This window comes from Stegastes partitus, unplaced genomic scaffold (genome assembly GCF_000690725.1).
Source record: "Stegastes partitus isolate 25-593 unplaced genomic scaffold, Stegastes_partitus-1.0.2 Scaffold57, whole genome shotgun sequence".
Lineage (NCBI taxonomy): Eukaryota > Metazoa > Chordata > Actinopteri > Pomacentridae > Stegastes > Stegastes partitus.
In genome coordinates, this window is record NW_007577788.1 from 1,092,053 (window position 1) to 1,118,920 (window position 26,868).

Here is a 26,868-nt window from a genome sequence, read left to right on the forward strand (position 1 = left end):
AATAATTGGTACATTAATGTAACAGGTAATATCTGTAAAATAACAGTTAAAATTACTTATTTATTTATTTTCACTTTCCAATCCTCAATATACATTTCTTGTTCTTTCATACTACTACAGCAAATATCTGGAAAATGCTGACATTTTTGCTAATGTACAGACAGAATTAAAATATTCTTCTCTTTCTCCTCTACAATGTTGAAATGTTTCACTCCAATTTTAAATATTAGGACTTTCAGGAGAAAATGACCATGTACTATGTTCAAATTAGAACATTTACCTTCCAAATTATGAGATAAGTTCATTTTTAAAGTTTTTCATACTAACTGAAATTTGTGATTAAATTCAAAAGACAAGAAGGTTCAAATTGTTCTTTACAATTCAACTTAATGAGACTCACAGTCAAAATTAGATCATGAAATTTAATTTAATGACGATTTTTATTACTTTAATCTCAGTAAGTGAGATTTGTGTCTTCTTGTGAAATCTAATCATAACATAACTCATTTCTGAAAAGTTAAGACTTTCAAAGTCGCCATTGTGATACTTAACTGACTTTTAGATTTAACTTAAACTTAAAAATCTACTTGTCAGATAGCAAGTATAAATTTTAACTTTTCTCTGTCAAGATTGTGACACGAAACTCGAGATTAGTAGATTTAAAGTGAAATTTGGGACCTTGTAAGGTAAGATTGAATAAGAATAAGTTCAAATCACAATTTATAATAATAACTAAACTTAATAAGTCACAAAGTAATAATTATATTATTAAGATTATTTTTTGGTCAAAATTATGTTGTAACTGTTGAAGTCCAAATTGTGAGATAGCAAGTTTGTTATTTGCCTTTTTTTAGGTCATTGTTGTGAGAGACGAACTGATGCTGGTGACCAAACTCAAGATTAATTGACATAAAGTGAGATTTGTGACTTCTAAGAGACAAAATTAAAATTATAACTTTTTAATTCAGGACTTTTAAAGTTAGGATTAAGATACTAAAAGTAATTTAATGATTTTTATGTGACTTTTAAGTCCAAATTATGAGATAGTAAAGTTAATATGTTAACTGTTCAAGTCAGGATTCTGAGATATTGACTGAAATTGGTGACTAAACTAAAGATCAGTAGATACAAAGTGAAATGTGTGATTTTTTAGATCAAAATAAAGATACATTAAGTTACAACTTTCAAATAACTGTAATGAGACACAAAGTAAAATTTATATTAAGTTTAATTGAATGGTTTTTAGGTGAAAGAAATGATGATGTTACAACTGTTAAAGTCCAAACTGAGAGACTGTAAGTTCATATTTTAAATTTTAATGTCAAGATTGTGAGAAACGGACTGCAAGGCGGCGCAGTTAGTTAGCACTGTTGCCTTGTAGCAAGAAGGTTGTTGGTTCATGTCCACTGGGATCTTTCTGTCCGGAGTTTGCATATTTTTCCTTCTCTCCAGGTTTTCTGGCTTCCTCCCATAAGTCCAAAAACATGTTGAGGTTAATTGGTGATTCTAAATTGTCCCGAGGTGTGAATGTGAGTGTGCTTGGTTGTCTGTCTCTAAGTGTAGCCCTGTGATAGACTGGTGACCTGTCCAGGGTGTCCCCTGCCTTCACCCTAAGTCAGCTGGGATAGGCTCCAGCCCCCCACAACCCTGGTGAGGATTGAGCGGTGTATAGATAATGGATGGATGGATTGAGAGAAACTAACTGAAACTACTAACCACACTAAAGATTAGTTGATATAAAGGGAGATCTGTGACTTTCAAAAACTTATTCAATACAATGACTTACCAGGAAAAACATCAGGATTTTGAGAGTCAGGATCATGATCCTGAGTTGACTTTAATGTGGAATTATGACTCCAAAATCCAAATTATGAGCCAGTAAAGTTAATATGCTAACTGTTTAAGTCAGGACTGTGAGCCACTGACTTAAAATGTTTACCAAAGCCATGTTTAAAAGGTACTAAGTGAAAATTGTGGTCAAGATTAAGAGAGATGAAGTGCAATTTATAACTTTAAATTCAATATACTGAGGCACAAAGTTAAAATGATTTTACTTAATTTGATTTTTATGGGTTTCAGATAAAAATGATATTGAAAATATTACTGTAAAAGTCCAAATAACGAGATACTGAGACAATATCTTTGACTGGCACTTGTAGAAATATAACATAATTAAGTTTTTGTTCATAATTTTGACTTATTCTCTGGTAAAAGTGATTTAAAAGTTCAAATCTGACACAGTTTCCTCCACTGCTTCTCGTCAACCCTCCTCCTCTCTGCTCCGGTTGCACCGAAGCTCCCGTTGCCTCCGTCGGTCGACCCCTCAGGTTGCAGCTGCGGTTGCCGCTCTCTGATTGGCTCAGAGTTCAGTTCCTCCTGAGGAAATCACTCCTTTTATAGTTAACGGAGCGCGCAGCGGCTGTTTTCCGGGTTCACGGTGGCGCAGCATGTAGAGGAGGCGGCCCGCCGGGAGACACCTGGACGCCGCGGACACACCGGAGCCGGACGCAGCGCATCGATCCGCACATATCGATCAGGTATCAGTGAAGGTGAGGAGCGGGGAGGGCTGGGGGGAGGGAGGGAGGGAGCGGGGCTGTTTTCGGTGCCGGTGGGTCGGTGCTCGGGGTGGATCCTGGGCTCGGATCAGACATGTCAAGTCCTGCCGCTGCGCAGGAAAAAAAACTACGCCTCCGGGCTCAGGTTTGCTTTTCGCCGCAGCCGCAGAAGGAGGCTCGTTCACGAACATCATGGAGGTTTTCACCGACGGTTCACCGACGCACAGCAGCAGCCAAGCGTATCCGTGCTGCCGTGCGTAAAGATCAGCCAAGTACCGAGTGTTTACCGGAGAACCGCCCGGAGGGGCTTCAACTGTTTCAGTGCGTCTTAACGTGGAAAACTCAACAAACCACAGATACACCCTGAACACTGTGATGAAATGGTGACAAAATGCAGCCAAACTCTAACAGCAGCCAACAGCTTTTACAAAATACACTTAAAAATGTAAACTCTGATGATCTTTGAGCCAAAAACAAGAATGAACTGAACGTAAAATCTAGTGAGACCTGGTTTGGCAGCTAGCAACATTATTTATAACTTTACACTGATGCATTGAGGCAGGACAGCTTTGCATTCTTTACATTAAGGTAAAATATATTTTCTTGGTTTCTAAAATATATGTAACAGATTACAGTTTGTCAGACTTTGCAGCCTTTGGTTAATGTTCCATAAAAATGCAACTTATCCTCTATTGTTTAACTGTTTTACACGCATTTTAAACTGTTAAACAGAGTTCTCAATTGTGGATTATAAAGACTAAAGACATTTTGTTATTTATATATGTCCACAATTTACAGTTTATACATTTTAAAAGAGGAAAATGTTTTCTTATATAGGCAGCTATGGTTAAGGTTTCTTACAGTGGCAGCACTATATAAATGCAGTTTTTTTATCGGAAAGTCTAGTTACAGCATCAAACAGTAGATCACATATTCTTCTGTAGAGTTCTGTGACAGGAATTCACTGTTGAAGTAAAGCATTAAAAACACAGTAAAATAAAATACTGGTGACCAAAGCTGCCAGTATTTTACTGTAATTTTGCAGGAAAGTCTGTTACAGGGAGTAAAAATCATTACAAACAAACAAACAAACAAACAAAAAAACACTCACTGTAAAACATTGTAACAGAATATAGTCAAATCAACGTATTGTTTCACATTTACTTAATGTAAATATATGAATTTTGCTAGTTCCCTAAACTTAAATATAATTTCTCGTGTGCGTTTTCATACCACTTTGAACCTTAAAAACACACGTTCATATCACTCGAGGCATTTTGACCCTTTTAAGTTAAGCGACGGCATTCTGTCATTCACACATAAGTTACTTTTCTGTCAATGTTCCTCACAGTGTCTGCTACCCAGTGACAGAAAAAGACATGAGATGATGTTCGTCATTCACATGAAATCAGACAACAGACAAAGTGATGTATAATTCATAATAACACACGAAAAAATAAATAAAAAACTAAAGCAAAAGTGTCCTATAAACTAACACCCCAGTTTATTTATGATTTCCTAAATAAAAACTCTGTCCATTCTGATCCATCCTGTGTCCATGTTGGAGATAGTTTTATAAATAAAACTAATGAAATGGCTGCACATTGCTGCAAGTCTTTAATAAACTCAGAGGAAATACTCCTAAACAGTTGGAAGTGACAAACTAAATTGCGATCCTCACTTGTCTGAAGTGAAGAAAAGTTCACAGTGTGTTGCTAGATCCTGATCCATCCTGTCTTAATGTTGAGGATACTTTATAATTCTACGTAATTAATGAAGTTACTACGGTTGGGCGCCCAGATAGCTTGGCGGGTAGGTCGGGCGACCCATGTATATTGGCTTTAATCCCTGATGCACGGCCGCGGTTTGATTCCAGCCAGCGGCTTATTTGCTGCACGTCATTCCCCCACTCTCCTCCCCACATTTCTCTGTCTATCTTCACTATCATTCAAGGTGGAAAAGCCCAAAAAATATCTTTTTTTAAAAAAAAAGAAGTTACTGCAGTTGTTCCTCTCGTTGGAAAGATGTGCAGAAAAAGGTGCGCATGACATCCCTATTGCGCACCTTTTTCTGCACATCTTTCCTTTGCTTTTAAATGTTGCTTTAAATTAAATGTCGTTTTAAAAGCAAAAAAAGAAAGAAAAAAATAACAATAAAAAACAAACAAAAAAAACCTATATTAAAAAAACAAAATGAATTATTATTGTATTTATTCTTCTTTTTATTTCCACTTTTATTTATTTATTTATTCTTTTACTGATTTATTTTTGTAATCTGGCACTCTCAGTACTCCATAAGTCAAATCTGAAAGTCTGTCCTCAAAGTTAACAGAGTAAAGAGGAAGAAACATATTGAGACACGACAATATAAAGTCCTGAAGTCAACGTTTTTCTGAGGCAGATGTTACCAACACAAGAAAACTAAAAATCCATCCATCCATCCATCCATCCATCCATTTTCTATACACCGCTTAATCCTCACTAGGGTCGCGGGGGGGCTGGAGCCCATCCCAGCCGACTCAGGGCGAAGGCAGGGGACACCCTGGACAGGTCGCCAGTCCATCGCAGGGCCACACTGAGAGACAGACAACTGAGCACACTCACATTCACACCTACGGACAATTTAGAATCACCAATTAACCTCAACATGTTTTTTTTTTTGGACTGTGTGGGAGGAAGCCGGAGAACCCGGAGAGAACCCTGCACGGGGAGAACATGCAAACTCCACGCAGAAAGATCCCGGTGCCCCCACCACGACGCGAACCGGCAACCTTCTTGCTGCGAGGCAACAGTGCTATCAACTGCGTCACCCTGCAGCCCAAAACTAAAAATGTTATCGTTAATTATTTGGCAAATAACAAACAGAAACAACTAAATAATCCTTTTTCACACACAAAAACCAAAAACCTTCATATTTTGTTTGGCCTCCTTTGTCTTGATAACCGCTGGCATTCTTCTGGCGTTGTTTTTATGTCTCTTTTGTTGTTGAGTTCCAAATAGTTTCTAGCTCTTCCCACAGACTTGCTTTCGATGAAACTGTTGTGCAAGCAATCTTTGAACGTACTACATTCAAAATTTGTTCAATAGGATTTAAATCCAGACTTTGACTTGGCCGGTCCACCAGTTACAGAAATTTCTTTTTCTTGGTCAAATAGTCTCTGCACAGCTTTGAAGTGTGCTTGGGGTCATGGTCTTGTTGGTATATGAACCCACGCCCACTCAGATTCAGTCCAGAAGGGATTCCAAGATGCTGTAAGATGTTGTTTTAGATGATGTTCTTGTTCATGATACTGTCGATTTTCACTAATTTGCCCACGCTGTTTCCACAAATGGAACCCCATACCCTAATGGAGCCTCCACTGTGTTTCACTGTGGGTGTAATGCATCTGGCATCAAAACGTTCTCCAGCTTTTCGGAAATGAACACAACGATGCTGACCAAAGAGTTTAAACTTGGACTCATCCATCCGGACCTTCTTCCAGTCATCAACAGTCCAGTTTTTGTGCTCCCCGACAAATCTGAGGCATTTCTGGGTGTTTCCAGGCCTCAATAATGTCTTCTTAGCAGCTATTCTTCCCTTTAAGCCTTGTTCCATCACTCGTCTCCTTATGGTCATTCTGGATTCTAAAAAGATTTAGAGGGTTAAAAGTGAAGATAGAGGATATTTTTTAAATATCTCCAAGATTGTAAAAAAATTTTTGGGGCGATGCTGAAAACTCAGATCACTGTCAGATTGGACGCTGAGTATCTTGGTCTTGATTTAATCCAGCTGATGGCAGAACATGTTTTACCAGGTGCTGCGACCTAAAAACTATAATCTTTGTTTTATCAATTGAAGAACTTTTTTTTTGACAGATTTAACAGGCAGGAACAGTTGTATGTCATCAGCGTAAAAATGAAAAAAGACGAGTTCATGATTAACTAGATGTAGATATATTCCAGAGTGTTTTGTGTTTGAGGCTTTAAACAGTGACATCAGAACCAGACAAACATCCCTTGTACTTTACTTGTACAGCAAAAACAATCAGTTATTGAATGATAATGCTAAGACAAGATAAGATAAGATAAGATATGCCTTTATTGGTCTCACTGTGGAGAAATTCACATTTTGGTCAGCAGCATTACACATAGAGATACACACATACTTGACAGAAAAATGTACATATAAATACAAGAAATAGTGCAAACAAGTATAAAAGTACACATAAATGGAGAATAGTGCAAACGGAATGTGAGAATGGGCTTCTGAATGGGGATACATAGAAAAGATAAGAGAATAAATAAATAAATATAATAATAAGAAGAAGAAGAAATGCAAATGCTGCATTTATTAATAATATTTTTAAATTTATGATACCTTTGTGACAGCGGACGTAAACAAAGAGCTCTACATCTCAATCAGCCAGATTACATCACATCTGTAGTCTTAAATAATTACAATAAACTGAGTAAACCGTCAAATAAAATGTTCCTTAATACTTTTAATCAATTCAGCTAAATCTGCTTCATTAACATGTCTGTCAGGTGACCAGTGACGCCAGAGCGACAAAGATGGCACAACTAAGGAAAAAAAACCCCACTAAAAACAGTAGCATGAAATAAGATTAAAAAGATAAGAGAGAAAAGCAGTGAATCTTCCATTTGTGCGGTAGGTTCTGTGGAGATGAGTGATTGGTTAATGTGTTTTTGCTTGAATGAGACTGTTGTCATAACCAGAGGTGGAAAATAAGTCTGTTTACTCAAGTACATTTTGAGTAGGGGTGGGCAACATGGCAAAAATATCATATCACAATTTTTTTTTATTATAAAATCAGGATTTTGATTTTATCACGATCTTACATGTATCTTTGACCTCTTTGCACCGCTTGCTTGTCTTCTCATACGGAAGCTTTTATCAAATGCCTGTGTTAACGCTGTCTGTTTGGGTCCAGCTGCTGCCTCTGGCTGTGGTGCTGCCGGTGGTTCCCTCGCTGTTTGGCTCTCAGCATACTGTTTAGGGGGCTTTCTCTTCAAGTGATTGAACAAGTTTGTCGTGTTGCCATCCAACGTGCGAACCATCTCTGTGCAAACTTTGCAAATTTCCTTTGTTTGCACTTTGTCATTTGGGGAAAAGCCAAAACAATTCCATATAATGGAAATGGAGTTCTTTTCAGCGACTGACTCCTCCGTTTGGCATTTAGGCATGGCTCAGGCAGGTAAGCAATTGCATCACAATTAGATTGGTCGGTCAGGTTGACAACATAGTACCTCTGGTGCTTCGGTGCATCCGCATAGAACTGCAATTCATAGAATGTGACCTAAACGATTCATATGATCTCCTCACTTTGGCAGGTTGTCTCCATCAGGGGTGTCGAATCCTGGTCCTTGAGGGCCACAATCCTGCATGTTTTAGATGTTTCCCTCTTCCAACACACCTGATTCAAATGATCAGGATCGTTATCAGGCTTCTGCAGAGCTTGATGATGAGCTGATCATTTGAATCAGGTGTGTTAGAAGAGGGAAACATCTAAAACATGCAGGATTGCGGCCCTCGAGGACCAGAGTTTGACACCCCTGGTCTACATGTTTGAATCCTTCACAATCTATCATCGCATCATATTGCACACCCCTAATTTTGAGGTACTTTACTTGTTGGTTGTCATTTTCTACTACTTAGTAAACTGGAGGGAAATGTGTGACTGTGCAGGATACAAGTGAACCACTGCTGCTGTTGCATTTTTTAAAAAGAGAAATTTCAAAAGAAGTCTCAAGCAACTTCAACACAGAAACACTCGATTGAACAATTAAACGATCAAAAGACTGATTTTTCTAAAATAATAATTTAACATTTAGTTTATCTTGATACCAAACAGTCGCTGGTTAAGCTTCTGGTATGTGAAAGTTTTGCTGATTTTCGTCAATAGTGAAGAAATATAAGAGAAATTGGGAAGTTGTTTTTTTTTTGTGTTTTTTAAAATCATTTTTAAACTGCAGATAAATCTTTGATAAAAATATCTGCTTCAGACTGTCTGGGTGTAACAGTCCACATAAACAGTCTTTGTGCGAACTACATGTTCCTTCAAACAACTTGATACTGCAGCAGGTTAGTGAGGAAAATAAGATCATGTTATGTCATGTATTTTTTTGTTTTGCTCTTAATCCTGTTCACTGAGCCTGTGAGAGCTTGCAAATGTCTGTGCTGTTCTTACTGTCCTGTGTTTTCAATGTGAATTGTGAGATGCCCTTTCCGGCTACTGCAGAACAAATCTACCTATGGGTACCAATAAAGTTACTTGAACCATGAACTGATCTGACAATGAAATCTAATATTGCAATCTTTATTTCTCAGGTTAATTATCTCTAACAGTCTGGATTTTATTTAAGAGAATATAGGTCATGTAAAGCTTCCACACACTCTTCTCTATTTTATGTCGGTACATGATTTAAAAAAAAAAAAAGTTAAAATGTGTTAATATTTTCAGGTAAAAGCAGACTTTAAATGAAGAAGTCTCAAAACATTTTGGACTAAAGCCACTTTATATGTACAAAGACCGAATGATAGTTTAATTATATTTTTTGGCTGCATTTCTGTGTATAAACAGTGTCTTTACAACCACAACTTTACATTGGATCAACATTTGTTTGTGTTCATTTTGTGTCTCTTCGTATTTGGTTCTGTTTCTGATGCTGTGTTGCTTTCTCTTTCTTTTTTTGTGTCTTAGTAGTTGTTTGTCTCTCTTTGTTGGCATTTTGTGGCTCTTGGTATGTGTTTTAAGTGATTTTGTTCCTCTTTTCTGTAGTTTTGTTTCTGTTTTAACTAGGGCCCGAACGATTTATCGGCTGGCCAGTTAAATCGGCCGATTATAGCCCTTTTCAAAATACTCATAATCGAGTTTTACTGAGTAATCGCCGATATATATACCTAATTTCTTATAAAACAGTAAATGCTGTTAAGTGTCACAGTCGCTTTCGTACATTCATTTTGTACAATTTGATTTTGTAAAAAGACAAATATTCTCCAAGGCAAAAGCGTGTAAAAACACTTTAGCAACACCACGAAAAGTTCCGTTTTTGCTGCTGCTTGTTGTAAACAGGTCAAACTTGGCTCACGGAGGTGACCGAGAGTTAAGATAGCTTACGAACGTCCAGCGGTAAGATGACTCACTCTGCCGCAAATTCGGAAACCAAAACATCGCAGAGCGCTCACTCTGACGGTTTTTTTCAGAGAACTACAGAAAACAGCTTCTTAAACTTTTTAAACCAACTTTTTAACTAACTTATTCAACTTACATTTTTATTCAGTTGTTCTGATCAACTTTAAAGACAGCACAGTCTTTGAGAATACAGAATATCAGAGAGCTGCATAAATAATGTTTTGCCAGTAGCTTCTCTCATCATGCTGCTTATATACAGCATACACCTATGGCCTAAACCTAAAGATAAATTCATCAGTATAACTGGTAGCTATATTCATGCTCCATAGAAAGAAAAATGCACAATACAAATTTAAAATAAAACACCCCACATTACAGACATATGTGTTCGGAAAAGTTTTTTTGTTTTGTTTTGTTGTTTTTTTAACTGATGCATATTATGTTTAATGCTTTGTTGCATGTTTTTGCACTTGAAATTCCTCTCTGTTGTAAAGTTTTAAAAAATACTAAAGGACAAAGTATTGTAAAACAGTAAAATATTCTGCCTGTGATTCATATCTTTGTTGTTGTAAGCTTTAAGGGACCAAAAAAGAAGCTATTTTGTTCTTTATATATTTTTTAAATTGACTGGCCAATTAATCGGTTATCAATGTTTTGGGGTTTTTTTGCCAAATATTGGAATCTGCATTGGCCTCAAAAAATCCATATTGATCGTGCCCTAGTTCTGAGTTGCTTTCTCTTTTTTTTGTGTGTCTTTGTAGTTGCTTGTCTGTCTTTGTTGCCATTTTGTGACTCCTGGTATTTGTTTTGAGTGATTTTGTGTTTCTTTGCTGATAGTTTTGTGTTTGATATGTTGTCTTTTCGCTTTAAATTTTCTGCTTGCACAGTGAAGGGTGGGCTTTTTCCTTACCAGAGTAACACCAGGTTTGACTTCTTGGCAGCTTCTTGCTTTGTTAAAATGACAACATGAGAAATCAAACTAATACCTAATTATGCGTTTAACAAAGGAAATCATGCATGTATAAGAAGAGTCTGAACCTTAAAACCCACCAGCAGGTTTGAAAGGCATTTTATCATTTAAAAAATTGTCACAATGACACTATTTATCAGTCAGAAACTGTAAAAACAGAATGACTTTATCAGATTTTTAACTGTCTGTTGGCTTGCTGTGATTCCATTGGGAAAAATAAGGAAAAATAGGACAAAAATCATGATATTTCATCAAAATGATTTCATCAAAACAGTCTCCCAAAATGGCACCATTTATTAGCCAGATTGTAAAAACAGAAAGAATCGTTGGATTTTCAACTTTGTGACAGTGAATGTATCATGTGTGATATGCAGTTTAATCTGGAAAAATAGCAAAAATAGGCGTAATATGGGAAAATTTCATTAGAATCTCTTTATGTTAGGTCGCTCATCTAAAAACATCACCAAAAATTAACAGTTTGCTTTAACCAGATTCTGTAAAAACAAACAAACAGATAATTCTGTGCTTCTTGTCCCAGTTGAGACGTCTTGAATGATCCAGCTGTGATCAACAGTCAGTTGACAAAAATTCTGAGAGTTTTCAGCTGAACCACAGGCTGTGTTTCTCATAGATAAGACAGGAGACGAGTATGGAAACAAAAATGTAAGTAGTGAAATTAATGTAGTATGTAGAGCTGCCATATTTTTCTCCAGCACTGGTAGCATCTGTGAGCAATTGAAAAATGGTATACATGCTGATTCTAGTTTTTCAACTTTTGTATATTGAATAAATCAAAAAGGATACACTTTTTTGTGATTTATGACTTTATAATTGTGTCATACAGTCATACATATGGTTGTTCTGTTGCAGGTGCAGGACTTTATACTGCAGTGAAAAAATGAACCACAGTGAGGAAAAATGTGACGGGAGCATAAAACACAGAGTAACTGTTTGGAGTTTAGAGGGTTAAAGACATGAAGTTGGTGAAAATTCACTAAAATGAAGCTGCATACAAACACATGAAAATATCTTAATGTTGTGTAGATCTACTTTAAAAGACTGATCCTGACATTTCTCTTGAGAGTTTACTGATGTTTGTTTCAGAGCTTTGCTGCTTTGTGTTTAACGCTGTGGTGTCGCAGTTTCACTTCAGATCTGTTTTCTGCACAGCCTCTTACCTGACATGAGCTCAGGCTGTGTTACTTCCTCTGTTTTAAATTTAGGCCAAACTTTCAGAGACTTCATCACTTCCCCGTTTTTAACAAGAAGGCGCTGCTTCCAGTTCAGCTTGCAGCCATCAGTCTGTAGCAACACAGCGCTGTTTTAGGCTTTCATTCGTTTGCAGCACAAATTCAAACCCCTGACATCCAATAAACTCAACTTTATTTTCACATACTCGACACTATAACCAATCTTCGTGTAAAAATACAGTAATCACAGAATTTACCGTATTTGTTTACAGTGTAATTACTGTAATTTTTATTTTTTTTTAAAATTGCATTCTAATATAGAATGGGCTGAAAGGTGGCGCAGTTGGTAGCACTGTTGCCTTGCAGCAAGAAGGTCGCCGGTTTGCATCCCGGTGACAGCACCGGGATCTTTATGCGTATAGTTTGCATGTTCTCCCCGTGCAGTGTGGGTTCTCTCCACGTTCTCCGGCTTCCTCCCACAAGTCCAAAAACATGTTGAGGTTAATTGGTGATTCTAAATTGTCCATAGGTGTGAATGTGAGTGTGCTTGGTTGTCTGTCTCTAAGTGTGGCCCTGCGATAGACTGGTGACCTGTCCACGGTGTCCCCTGCCTTCGCCCTAAGTCGGCTGGGATAGGCTCCAGCCCCCCCACGACCCTCGTGAGGATTAAGCGGTGTGTAGATAATGGATGGATGGATGGATAATATAGAATGTGAATTTACAGGGAAATACCTGCTGCTGTGGACACAAGTTACTCTATAATGGATTACAGTCCCCTACAGTAGAATATGAGATTTACTGTTTCATACTGTAACTACACTTTCCAATAATATATTATGTTTATGTAGAGTTTCCACTGAAATCAGCATTAGCTGTAGCTATAGTGGCCTGTAAATTCCGTTTCCTCCTTGTAAAATGCATACCATTACTCTAAACTGCAAACATGCCATGAATAACACCACTTAACATTTAGGGAACCTTCAGGGAATGTTTCCTACAGCAGATTCAGAAACTGTGAAAACAGAAATAGTCATCTGTGGAGTGCAGTCAGATCAGAAAACTTCAACCAAACCTAAACTTAGAGTCTTGATTTTTGAATCAGAATCAATTTATTCTATGTGTCTCATTTGAATTTCACCCTCAATGAAATGTTTGCGCCATCCAAATTCTGTAAAAAACAAAAAAAGTCACCAAAAAGTTATGGTGACTCAGCGGCAACCAACAGAAACATGATAAAAATGAACTGAGGGCAGTGTTTACACAGTGGCAAGAAAAGTATAGAAACAAATTTAAAGCAGAAGTCATAGAACGTCTATACTGTAGAGTTACCTTTTTTTTTTTTTTTTAATTTAGTATTGGTACCACCTGTGGGCGCTTAAATAAATGTTGTACATTTCAGGCTTTTGAAATTTTTTAAAGATATATTTATTTTCTGTGTAAACACAATGGTTATTCGGTTTCCATAGAGGTGCAGGACTTTATATTGCAGTAAAAAATGAGCCACATTGAGGAAAAATGTCTGGAGCGAAATAAAAACACCCAGTTTGAACTGTGTTGACAGCATGGGGAACCTGATCAAGGTGTTAACCCGAGACATCGACAACAACGGAGGAAACTTCTTCCTGGACTTTGAGAGTAAGATGCAAAAACAGACACAATCTCTGTATATAAATACACGTGCTGGTTCCAACCTTTGCTCTTGCGTTTTTTTTAGATGCTCAGCCCTCGCAGTCGGAGACGGCGGTGTGGGAGAAGGTGAACCATGTGCTGACGGAGGCTCGGGTCATCCTGGATGACCTGCAGGCGTACAAAGGAGCTGGACTGGAGATACGAGAGGTAGTAGGGTGGAATATACACAGAGGTGGATTCATTCATCACACTCCAGCTCATGATTACAAGATAGTGCACAACAGATCATTGTTATTACAATTATTTTCTTCATAAAACTTATCTGCAGGATTGTTATAACTCAGGTCCCCAGCTGTGAGAAGTTGGTCTGTATTCCAGAGGTTTTCACAGTATGAGGGAGGTGCAAAGGTACTCTGTCAGGTGAAAGAGACACAAACGAGGTGTGTCAGAAAAGTTCCAGGACTGGTGTCACAAAAGATATATTTCAAATCCAAACTACAAGTTTTTCCCCTTTGAAGTAATCTCCCTGGAGCCAAATGCACTTTCCCAGCCTTCTCTGCCACACCGCCATGCACTCCTGGAAGGTTTCTTCCAGGGTCCTCTGCAGCTCCGTCATCACAGCCATCTTGATGTCATCCACGTCTTCAAAACGGGTCCCCTCGATGACACCCATGAGCTTAGGGAAGAGGAAAAAATCCACGGCGATGTTCTTCTCAGCCAGGAACTGTCGGATGCTCAGGGCATTGTGAGCAGGCGTATTGTCATGGTGTAGCAGCCATGACTTGTCCTGCCACAACTCTCGCCTCTTTTTGTGCACTGAACGAAGCAAACACTGCAGAATCTCTTTGTAGACGTACTGGTTGATCGTCTGAAGAGGAAAACTTATAGTATGTAGTTTGAAATATATCTTTTGTGACACCAGTCCTGGAAGTTTTCTGACACACCTTCTATTGCAACGTTAACATGAGATTCCGATTTACCAGTAATGGGAATAAATATGAAACTTAATTTACAGCACTGAACGACCAATTCTCCACATTTTAAAGATGTAAAGTAGATTAGACAGTTTAGATAAATGATTCATCCTGACTGAAACTCACTTTCAAATTTGTAAAGCTTTATTTTATTTGTAAAAATGCAAACAATTGAGATGTCCCTGCTTTTTTGCTAATAACGGCTGAAACGGTGAGTAGTTTAGTAAGATGAAAAAGAAGAAAAACTGAGTCTGGCTGTGTGGAATCACAGACTGTTTATAAAAGATGGATGGGTCTGAAAAGTGAAGCCTGAAACCTGCATTCTCTCTAGCAGTCAGCATGGGGCGACTCCAGGTGAAGAGAAGGCCTTGAGAAAATGAGCCTACTTCGCATTTGATTTGTTGCCTCAATAAACATTTTCCTGAATAATAATCATAAACTCAATATATAGTTTCAAGTCTTCTTCAAGACAGCATGATGTTCATTTTGTAAATTATGCTTCCCTTTAGAGGAAAATAGATTGTCAGAGTATGTTTTAGGGTGAAATGTCCTCAAGTTAGATCCAATAGTTCATTACTTACGGTTTCACAGAACCTAGATGCAGGACCAAGGCTTCAAAATGGTAGTCTACAAACAGATAAATTACATCACGGTTTTTACATCCAGTCTATGAGTATAATCTGTAAATTTGAAATTATGGGATGAAGTTCATGGAAAGATATTTCTTTCCCTCCTCTTCAGGCTTTCAATGTGAAACGGCTTCATACACTGATCAGTTAAGTGAGTCGAACAGTTTTTTCTTTGTGTTTGTGTTTACAGGCGATCCAGAATCCTGGTGTACCGGTTGTGCAGGAGGAGGCCTGGTCGGCTGTGGTCCCTCTGGTCGCGAAACTCAAAACCTTCTACGAGTTCTCCCAGAAGCTCGGTAGGACCAATATCTACCTACCTGCCTCCCTCGCTCAAAAATCTGCTGTGATGGGGAGTTATACATGCAGAAAAGTCCAGTGTTTCCTTGCAGTTCCATATATGAACTCCCTTGTAGACGCTGAGAGAAATGCTTATAGACGTAGCAATACTGCAATAAGAAAATACTCCATTACAAGTGAAAACACTCATCCATCCATTAGCTATACACTACTTAATCCTCACTAGGGTCGCAGGGGGCTGGAGTCTATCCCAGCTGGCTCGGGGTGAAGGCAGGGGACACCCTGGACAGGTCACCAGTCTGTAAGTGCAGGTCACCATTTATCACAGGACTGCACTTAGAGACAGACAACCAAGCACACTCACATTCACACCTACAGACAATTTAGAATCACCAATTAACCTCAACATGTTTTTGTACTGTGGGAGGAAGCTGGAGAACCCAGAGAGAACCCACGCTGCACAGGGAGAACATGCAAACTCCATGCTGAAAGACCGTGGGTGTCCTCACCAGGACGTGAACTGGCGACCTTCTTGCTGCAAGGTGATGGGGCACCTTGCAGCCCCAGTGAAAACATTTAAAATTTTATGATACAATACACACCTATCAGCTATGACATTAAACCGTAGTGGTTAATACAAATACAAAGGGGTTGATGGAGGGCCAGTCAGTGAACTTGAGGACACTTGAGTTTGATTCTCATTTCTGACGTTTTATTTTTTCACTGAAGTCTTGTTTTGACTTTTGGTCATTGTTTTTCACTATGTTTTTTCTTTGCGTTTTCAGTCAGTGTTTAAGCTTAGGCTCCAAAGGTACTGGGTTAGGTTTAGACGAGGATTATGGTTTAAATACACCCTGTTGTTTACCACATGCTACAAAACTCAATTTTGTCAGTTTCTTCACCACACAAGAGATTTTACACATCAGAAAATTATCAGGCTTATTTTCTGTTGATCAGCAATCCTACAAGAAGGCAGAGGATCCCTGCTGGTCCAAATGTGTGGAAATAACATAAGGTGACAAGGTAGCAATTGGGTGACATGTCAAATTAGCATCCACATGAAAGTAGGACCAAAGGCTTCCCAATACAACAGTGTTCAGAACATCAGGTTCGCCTTCTTTTCATTCTGCTGCCATCTCTTCCCTGATAAACAGTGCATCCACCTGAAGGAACAGAAAACATAATTCATCAGACCAAGATACCCTCTTCTGTTGATCCATGGTCCAGTTGTGATATTCATGTGTTTATTGTAGGAGCTTTCAGTGGTGGACAGGAGTCAGCATTGACACTGTCTACAGCTGCACAGCTCCAAACACAACAAATTGTGATACTCTCTGTGTTAAGCATTAGGAATTTCAGCAGTTTGTGCATCAGCAGCTTTTTGAACCACACAAGCCAGCCTTGAGTCCCCACGACCATCACTGAGTCTTGGGTGTCCATGACCCTGTCTTCGGTTCACCAGTTGTTTTTGTATTTCTCTTCTGGTGGTTTCTCATCACTGCATACCAGAGGGCTGTGCTACGCAGCGAGATTAGTGGTTTATTGAGGTATGTTAAGCTTAAAGTCAGAGTTTTCAGCATCACAACAGTGGTTTTCTTTTTACCTGGCTAGATCTCCATGGTAATTGATGCTGTGGACCTGGTCTCCCTTTAACCAAATCGGTTGCTGACTATTGTTTATGAGCGATACAGAGTCTCAGCTGAGGGAATGTGTTTTATCTGTCAACATGCTGAGTTGTACGTTACTAAAATCACTGAATGAAGTTGTGTAGTTACACTATCACACTTAAATACTGCATTGCCAAGGGAACCTACATGTATTTAGTTGGCGATGCAGAAATCGCATTTAATGTTTTTATGTTTGGCTCTGATTTGCTGTCAAGTCCATTTACACTGCTGGTACTGCAGGTGATAGAACACAGATTAGAAAATAGATTATTCTACTCGTATTTATTACAGAGAATATTCAATCAGTAACATCAATTTCACTTTGATTTGGCCAAAAATTAAAGTGGTATCCTGCATTATGGTACAGTGTCAGACCTAAATGCACTTCATTGTCATGTTTAAATATATGAAGTTCAAAACTTAACTTTAATGTGCAGCTGTCAGTTGGAAATAAGCACCTGCATCGGTAAAATATTATATATTAACACATTTAAGAATTTTCTACCAGCATTACTGTCTTGCACCATTTGCAGTGGTGACGCTTTTTACCATCAGATTTTTTGTTTAATCTTTTTCATTGTTCTCCATTAAAAAAAAAAATGTTGATTGAAGCAGCTGCACATGGTTTCATTTAGTGCAAAAAAAGAGTCATGTGACTTGTTAAATGCCTGTTTTTATGTGAACGTGCAGTCTGAAGCAGAAAGCCTGAGTTTATAAAGAAAGCTGAGAAACACCTCTGTAATTTCTGACTGGAACTTTCATTTTTGTTTAGCCGGCTTACACAACGAAAGTCTGGATATGTCAAACTTGCTTCATAGTATAGCCCTCAGGTGCTGTTTTGGGGTGTTCCTGACCCAGTCGTCTGTCATCACAGTTTGTAAAAGTCTCTTCGGTCTGCACACTGCATGCTTTTCTTACTTCAGCTTCAGGAATTGACTGTTTATCTGATACCTAATATGTTCCACCCACTGATTGGAGCCGTTGTATCAAATAATTCATCACTTTCATCACATTGTAAAGTGCTTTGGATAAAATATAGGTGCAGACCATTTACCAAACCATTTACCACTTCACCTGTCAGTGGTTTTAAAGTTTTGGTTGATCGGTGTACCGTAGACTTCACTGGTTTAATCCATCCATCCATCCATCCATCCATCCATTATCTATACACCGCTTAATCCTCATTAGGGTCGCGGGGAGGCTGGAGCCTATCCCAGCTGACCTAGGGCGAAGGCAGGTTACACTCCGGACAGGTCGCCAGTCCATCGCAGGGCCACAGTCAGAGACAGACAACCAAGCACTCCCACATTCACACCCACGGACAATCTTGAATCACCAATTAACCTCAGCATGTTTTTGGGAGGAAGCTGGAGAACCCGGAGAGAACATGCAAACTCCACGCAGAAAGATCCTGGTGCCCCCACCGGGACGCGAACCGAGGCAGCAGTGCTACCAACTGTGCCACCTTGCAGCCCTGGTTTAATCCAGTGGTTTCTAAACATCAGGTTCAGGCCACTCCAAAGCCTCAGTTTTTGCACAAATGAATTTACTTTTATTTACTTTTTTTTTTTTTTTTTAACTTTTCACTCATGCTTTTGTGAAATATGCAAAATAGTTTAGATAAATCTGAGATGTCTGACAACAGAGAGGAAATAATGTTGATAACACAGACTGAGACACACCTTCATGCTGTCAGAGGTTACCCGCAAAATCTCAGAAAACACCAGTTTAACCTCTACCAATGTATTTTTTAAAGTGAGCAAAAGGTTAAAGTTCTAATCTGAAACAATTTGGATACATATTTACACCTTTGGCTATAAAAACCAACCATGAGCCAACAAACCCTCGTAGACCATAAACTGTACAAATTTAGTCAAACTTAAAACCTTGTTAGTCATGTGCAGAGTTAAAAGTGGTGCCCTGAATGTGTCCAAAGTTTAAAATGACAGATCATCGATGTGTTTCTTATCTTACAGTCTGATATTTGATATAATTTAAAAATTGACTGACTGAATGATTACTATTATTGTTGTATAAAATATATGTTATATTGATTAAAAAAAAAAAAAAAAAAGTGAGCTTTTACAAGATTGAATTTCCCTTCTGGGATAAATAAAGTGTTTTTCATTTAATTTCATTCATTCATTCATTCATTCATTCATTCATTCATTCATTCATTCATTCATTTAAAAAAGCGTCCCTGTGTGCCATCAGAGTCCAGCCTGCAGTGTCTTCTGGAAGTCCTCACCAGCTCCAGCTCGACTCCAACTCAGCACCTGGAGCAGAAACAGGCTCTGGCTCGTCAGTTCGCCCACATCCTTCATTTCACGCTGCGCTTCGATGAACTTAAGGTCCAGCTGAGCCCCTTCTCACTTCTTCTTCATCTCCAGCACTGTCCTCACCTGCTTCCCAACTGCTCAGCACCGCCCGTTTCATTGTCTTTGTCTTCATGTTTTTTGTTTCAGATGACAAACCCCGCCATCCAGAACGACTTCAGCTACTACCGCCGGACCATCAGCCGCATGCGAATCAACAACCTGTCTGTAAGACATGAACACACACTCAATGAATTCATGCCACACACACAAAAATGCAGAAATAGGTCAAATTGGTAAATGTGATTGGAATAAAGATAAAAAAAAAAACTGCCTAACAGATTGGGCCTTTTTACAGATGCAGTGAAATATGTAGAACTACATAAAAGGATTAAGGTCAATGTAAAAAATATATTCAGACTTTTTTCTTCTAGAATTGTGAAATTAAAAGCAGGATTCAAAGTCAGAATTTAAAATGTTAGAATTCTGAGAAAAACTCATTCTGAATTCCTTCACCTGTGTGTTTCCTCTTATTAGCAATCATATACAAAAACTTCAGAAAGACTGCATTGAAAATTCAGGTCCCAAAGAGGAAACTGCAACACAAAGAATTCACCTGTAATCACTGACATACAGTTTAGAAAATCTGTGATCACTGAACTGAGTCCACCTGTGATTTTTGAACCAGCCTGACTGCTTTAACATGGTTCAAAAATGAGCTGTGAACAGCAGAACTTTTCTCAACTTTGCACAAAACTGCAAGATGAAACTTTGATAAAGAACATGAAAAAAAGCTTGATTCATGTTAGAGAACATTCTTTGGGAAGATGAAGATAAAGTTGTTGTTCTCAGATGGAGTCCGTCATGTTTGGTGTGAACCTGAGCAGGACTAACACAGTGGATGCATAGTCCTGACAGTGAAGCATGGAGGTGGGAGAGTGATGGTATGGAGCTGCATGAGTGGAAAAGGTGTTGATGACATTTATCGATGCACCATGAATGTGTGAGGATAAACCAGAATACTGGCTGATAAGATGACTCCCAGTCTGCAGAAGCTGGAACAAAAAAAATATTCCAGCATGAGAACCGACTGAAGAACAAAATCATACAAGCGTTTTTAAAGAAAACAACCACAACCCCTCTAGCAAAGAGCAGCTGAAGAAAAAAAACATCTCTGCAGGCATTTGGTATCCTCTACAAGAGTTTGTCATTAGAATAAAGGTGGACGTACAAAATATTGGAAAAATGAAAGATTTAAATCTCAGCAATGAAAGGTAGACTGACTCCTGAGTTCCCACTGTGGGTACAGAATTTTTCATCTTATAAATCTTAGCTGTTAGTTTTTAACTTAACAGAAGACCAAATTTTCAAGTTGTCAGAAGCAAATGTTCAGTATATAAAGAAGTAATATGATATATATACACATGATTGATCGAGATTTCGTTTTTCAGTCCGACACAGGAAATGAGGTCAACAATGAGCTGGCCAATCGGATGTCTCTGTTTTATGCCAGTGGAACACCGATGCTGAAGACATTAAGCGACGCCACGTCAAAGTTCGTCTCAGATGTGAGTCCTTTCACAGTTTCACAGTTACATGTTTTGATGCATAATTTTTAAGTTCTTCTGTGTGTCAGAAACTTTTTAGATCATTTGCTTTCGAAAAAATGCTCTGTTCCAGTTAATAGTCCAGCTCTGCAAGTGTTACTTAGAGTTGAAATTGTCAGGAAAATGTGTTAAAAGTCACAAAAAGAAAGGAACATAGTGCAGAAAGTGAGTGTTGTACCTTTACACTATTAAATTACTATGCTCATGAGTTTATGTGGTTAAAACGTATTTTTTTATTAATCAGTTGATTGTTTGAAAATGAACTATTAACTACATCTTAAAATAATTGTAGTGAAGCAAAAGTGCTGTGTTTCCATCTAACATGTAGTAGAGTAGAAAGAGAAAGAAAATACTCAAGTCAAGTACAAGAGCTTTCTTTAGTACAGTGCCTGAGTAAATGTACTTACTTTCTACAGGCAGAAACAGAATTTGTTAATTCACTTGTTAATTTTGAGCTTTAGGCCTGTTTTACTTTTATGACATGTCTTCCGTCAAATGGAAAGACAACATCAAAATACAAAGGTGTTCATTTTACAACACTTTAATTGGATATTAATACAAAATAGCTCATATTCAATGAGAAAATTCTTCATTTTGTCTGGAAACATAACATTTCGTAACATTTGTAATGAAGAAGCCTCAAGAAGATAATTGTCTTGATGTAAGTAATCAACTGGGAAGTTTAACAGTGATATCTGTTGGTTAAAATAGTGTTTTCCTATTTTAAAAAAAAAAAAAAAAATGCATGTAATTTTACTAAACATATGTTTAAAGGTTGAATTTTCCCCCAAACACTCCACTTCAGCAGCTCTCTCATCCACCAAACTCTCACTCTATCTTTGAAGGTTTTACGGTTGGCTTTGCTCATATGTCCTTCACAGGACAATTTATACATCTAAGAACATGGAGAAAATAGCTTTTTTTTTGGCTCTTGACAGTGTTTTCTAATATGTGACCCGTCTGCATGAAAACATTTCACCTGGGGCTATATCCAAGATACAGCCCAGATTACGTTAACACATGATAAAATATTGATTTTGGGTTTATGACTTAGATCGGTCCATTGAGTTGTTTTCTACATGTCAGTAACATATAATATTATTATTGCATTCAAGTACCGTCCGGCACAATGCGACTGATTTCATGCAGATGGGTTACATATACAGATTTCTGTTTGATACATTTTTGCAAATTAGGACACATTTAATTAGATAATGGCTCATTAGCATATGTAAGCATCAAATTCCACGATGTTCATATTAACTCAAACAAGCAGGAAACATAGCTGTTCTCATTTAAAGTTCATGTAATGGTTATTTGAAATTATATATTTTAGGTGTAATGAGCATTTTTGGAAGAACATTCTACTGTTATTTCATGAACCACCAGCAGAAGGCAGCATCAGAACATTTTGCAGTTAACAAAGCAGGTTCAGATCTTCTAGGGTTGAACAAACTTACACTCAGTGGATGGCCGAATGTATTTGGTTTTTCTGTTTTTCTAATATGAATAATCATTGTTGATACATTATTTCTGTTTGCTTGTTGTGTTTTTGAATTAAACTTCATTGTCGTCGTCCAGAATCCAGACTTGCCGATTGAAAACACGACAGACTGTCTGAGCACGATGGCCAGTGTGTGTAAAGTGATGCTGGAGACGCCGTGAGTTCCTGAACGCATCATCATCATCATCCCCACATCCTTCCTTGGACATGAAACTGCATGATGACTGTGTGCTTTTATGTGTTTGTGCAGTGAGTATCGCAGTCGATTCACCAGTGAAGAGACGGTGTTATTCTGCCTCCGTGTGATGGTAGGCGTCATCATCCTGTATGACCATGTTCACCCAGCCGGAGCTTTCGTCAAGACATCCAACATAGACGTACGTTGTTTACAAGACACAAACACGTGACCATTCTGTTTAATGAGGTGATGACAGAAAGTAGATTTAACTGTCTGAACTCCAACAAGTTTCAGGTTGTTTTTTCCTTGCTCACGTCACATTTATATTCACTGTGGACTGCAATACAAAGTCCTGCACCTCTATGGAAACAGAACAAACACAAAAAAGGAGAAAACTCAGAAACTTCTGTTTACCGTTAGAATGGCAGAAATGAAAAAAAAGAAAAGAAAAACATAACAGTTTCTTTGATTATTTAATTTAAAAGAATTTTGGAAAAATCAACCAACATGCACAACATTTCAGTCAAAAGATGTAAAAATAGTGGCTCTACATGCTATAGATAATTTACTACAGTTGTGACTTGACATTCTGACCCTTACCAATCCGAAAACCTTACTATCCGACAGGTCTTTAGGAAAAACAAACGGAACCCATAAAATCTAGCCTTAACATACCGACAGTCTTGGATTCTGACTCCGACATGACATTTTATGTCACAAATAAAGATAACGGCGTATTATCTGACTTAACAATCCGACAGATTTGCTTACCTTTGATGTCAACCGATGAGCCTGTGCACAAACGCACCAGTCAATTAGGCATGAAATCAGCAATGCGTAGTGTTCTAACAATACACTAGTTATTACAACAACTACAAACAAGGAATTTCAACAAGTTACCCTTCAAGCATCAAGCCCTACTTGTAGCTCGACCTCCGTCTTGACAATCTGACAGCCTTGCTATCCAACATAAAAGAAGGTATTACATTTAGTCAGATTATCAAATCACGACTATATTCTTACAACCTCTGTGTTTTTCATCAGTAGAGAGATGTTTCACCATGCTGAATGTATCTTCAACAACTTGCGCCTCTATTCACTGTTTTTGAGCCATGCTGCATTCATTTTATTGATCCAGTATGTTTTATTTCCCTCTGCTCTGTGGAAACACTGCCTGCAGTTCACTTGAAATCTCAGAATTTTTGACTGCTGGCTGTGTCAGCTATGTCTTCTTAATTGAACTAAGGAGCTTGTAAGATTGTAGTGGGTGGAAAATAAGATATACTTATTTCCACACTAAAGCAAGTGATTGCATTAATTACAATTATTAAAACCAACCTTTGAATTATTCGTCCAGCGATATAATCTCAGAGTCAGCATAATAATTCTAATAAATTGTTTACTCTTGGTGCTCAGTCAAGAGTGTTTTATAAAGTTAAGGGAATTAACTTAGAGCTTAGGTAACTAAAGATCAGATACGTAAAGTGACTGGATGTAAGCTATAGAAAACACCGGAAACTACTGTATACACACACAACATTTATTACTAACTAAAACAAACAAGCAAATAACAACAACAAACATAAAATATAAAATACAAACAATGATGAAAATGCTGGTTGAGAGTATGAATGTGGAAAACCAAATGTGGAACAGAGTGATGGCTTGGAGACTTAAAAGTCTTTTCACCCGAAGCAGCAGATAATCTGTTAAATTTGGAATATTGGTCGGAAGGCCAATTGTAATCATAAAACACCCGTTTAGAGACAGAAGCTTGATGCTTGCAGTTTTCTTGGCGGGTGCAGCAGCCTCTGGAGTTGGGAGACGAAACCTTCAGCTTGAGTTGGATCAGGGTGTGGCAGTTGAAGTTGCTACATTGGACCAAAGTGGGAGATTCTATGGCCTTCAGAAAGTCCCAGAAAATCCACCGAAAATCCACCGAAAATCCGCATTCTTTCGGGTGAAATGCCTTTTAATAGTAAAACTACTGACCAATCACAGTGAGCTCCCCTCCCAGAGGGGCTGTTAGATATGACAACCCAGTATCACAGGGAGGTCGTGATGTGGTCATGAGGTGGTCAGAGTTTTGCTCTGAAAGTAACAATGTTCCTTCAGAACTATATGTACTTTCAATTATACAAAGTTAAGCCTACTGAAAATAAATCTATCATATCTAGCGGTTCACAAAGAATCCAAACGTGATACATCTACCTTGTACGGTTACAAAGATAATGCAGTTTTGGGATATGTGATTATATAACAAGCTGATAAATTAAAGAAGGACTTATCCAGCTGTAATTAAGCTTTGGAGTATTTATCAGGACATGATATACCATAACATTTAACACCTAAACTTAACATAAGATAATATGGCACATTCTCTTAGTACTGTGTCTTTTTGGTCATCCATAAGTTCAGTTGTTAAGTTCAGTTGTTGCATGCCACAGGAAATTAGGGTCAGCAGAGCAATACGTTAAGCCCAGGGCACTTCATTGCACCTGGCCATCTGGGCCATTTGTTAGGGTCTGAGTGGTCTTCCCCCAAAAGTTTCTTTGTGTTAGATCCTTTGAAGCTCAGATAGGTGTGATAAGGGAATTCCTAAGGGAGCTCTGCTTCCTCACTCCTCCAAGTCTGCAGAGCTGATTTACATGACCCTGTGGCCTGCAGGATAGTTCTGTTTTTTTTATGGCATGTGACTTGGGTGCTGGAAAGTTCAAATGAAGTTTTTTTTAAATCCTTTTGGGCATCTGTGTCTGTCCATATCCTACATTCCCCCACTTTGTTTGGCAACGGCGATGTCCTCAGTGGTCGTTGGCAAACAACAGGGAAAAAAAGTGAAGATCACAGAAGCACACAAGCACAGCACAAGACTTCCAACAACTAGAACAGGTGATGTTAACACAGAGAAATCAGGATGTGCGAGCCATCCACAGTTAGTATGTGTTAGGAAAGTGTTGTATGCTTTGTATTCAGTCTAGTTTGCGTTATCTAACTGGAATTAAGATTAATTTATTATACCCTGCCTCCACGCTTCTACGAGGAGTGTTCGGTATAATTTCAATCGTAAGGTTGGTGCTTGACACACCCCCACTTAGTTAGTCTGCAGAAATTCAATTATTGAAATTTACTGAGGGACAAGTCTTGTCCTGGTGTCTTGTCGTACCATTGAGTTATTGCTATGTCATAGCAGTTTAACTGACGACTATGGTTTTGAGTATATGGTGTCATACCTAAAGTTAAGAACCAGATCTTGCCCGATGTCTGTTCTATCTTACGAGATGTTCCCTATCTAACTTCGCCTGTCTGTCATCAGCGATTTCCCGGGCACGCGTTAGCCACCCCAGGTCCACGCCAAAAATAACAAACTAAAATTAAAAAAAAACAAAATAGCAAACAGGCAGTGAGGCGTGCTCACTACCGCCACCTATCTAATCAGGCAAGTCTGTTCGTGTGGTTGAAGTTGCGTGATGGGTTCAACCTGTTAATTTTAGGGTTTTGAGTGTAATGATTTAGGTTCCAAGCCGGGATTTGCTGGTTGGATTTGACAACACACCAAGCAGCCTTTGACATAATCTGTTACGTCTTGTCGCACACCTGGCTAGTATGCTACTTGGCTGAGGGTGTCGTATGTGACTTGGGTGTTATGGTGGCCAGCACATGGTACGTCGTGGGCAAGCATCAGCATCACCCCCCCTGTGGCACTGAGGAACCACGGGTGTGGTCATTAGGGGCATAGAGCAGCATGTCGTCCCGCAGACGTAACTTGTGCTGGTGTCGTTGGAAGTTTTGAAGGTTAGGTAGAGACATCTTTAAAATCGAGGGATCTGTGCGTTGGATTGCAACGACATCAGAGCTCGAGAGTTGAGGGGACAGGTAGTCCGAGGCAGGCGGTGCGGCGTGGACGGCCTGGCTGCGGGTGACCACCTGAACAGACGGGGTGGGCTGGGAGGGTTGAAATTCCCATGGTTTCACTCTGACCTGCTGTGCGCTGCCTCCGCGCGCTCCTCTGCGCTCAGCTGTACTCCGTCGTAACAACACACAGTGGCGGGCCTTCACAGTACTGGACTAGCCAGCCGTCTGGGGTCGCGAGGGGAAGACGGGTACGCTGGGAGGCACGGAGGCAGCCCTGTTTGGTGGAAATGCTCTCAGAGTCGGTCCGACCTGCTATGTGTGGCAACGGTGCGCTCCGCTGCGCTCCGTCGGACAATAACACAATGGCGG

The 26,868-nt window shown here is 38.8% G+C and overlaps 1 protein-coding gene across 2 annotated transcripts in view; it reads left to right on the plus strand.

Moving 5' to 3' along the window:
- Positions 1-2,423: 2,423 nt before the first annotated feature.
- The window catches only part of LOC103352980 (protein FAM49B-like), a 31,396-nt gene continuing 6,951 nt past the window's right edge, over positions 2,424-26,868 (plus strand). The window contains exons 1-9 of one of the 2 annotated variants that reach the window (XM_008275712.1): positions 2,424-2,549; positions 13,409-13,482; positions 13,562-13,683; positions 15,270-15,375; positions 19,258-19,394; positions 19,509-19,586; positions 20,810-20,926; positions 22,547-22,626; positions 22,720-22,846. In XM_008275712.1, the coding sequence (XP_008273934.1) occupies positions 13,410-13,482; positions 13,562-13,683; positions 15,270-15,375; positions 19,258-19,394; positions 19,509-19,586; positions 20,810-20,926; positions 22,547-22,626; positions 22,720-22,846 (840 nt within the window). In that variant the 5' untranslated portion in view covers positions 2,424-2,549; position 13,409. The remainder of the gene's footprint in view (positions 2,550-13,408; positions 13,483-13,561; positions 13,684-15,269; positions 15,376-19,257; positions 19,395-19,508; positions 19,587-20,809; positions 20,927-22,546; positions 22,627-22,719; positions 22,847-26,868) is intronic. The other variant, XM_008275713.1, reaches the window with a different exon arrangement.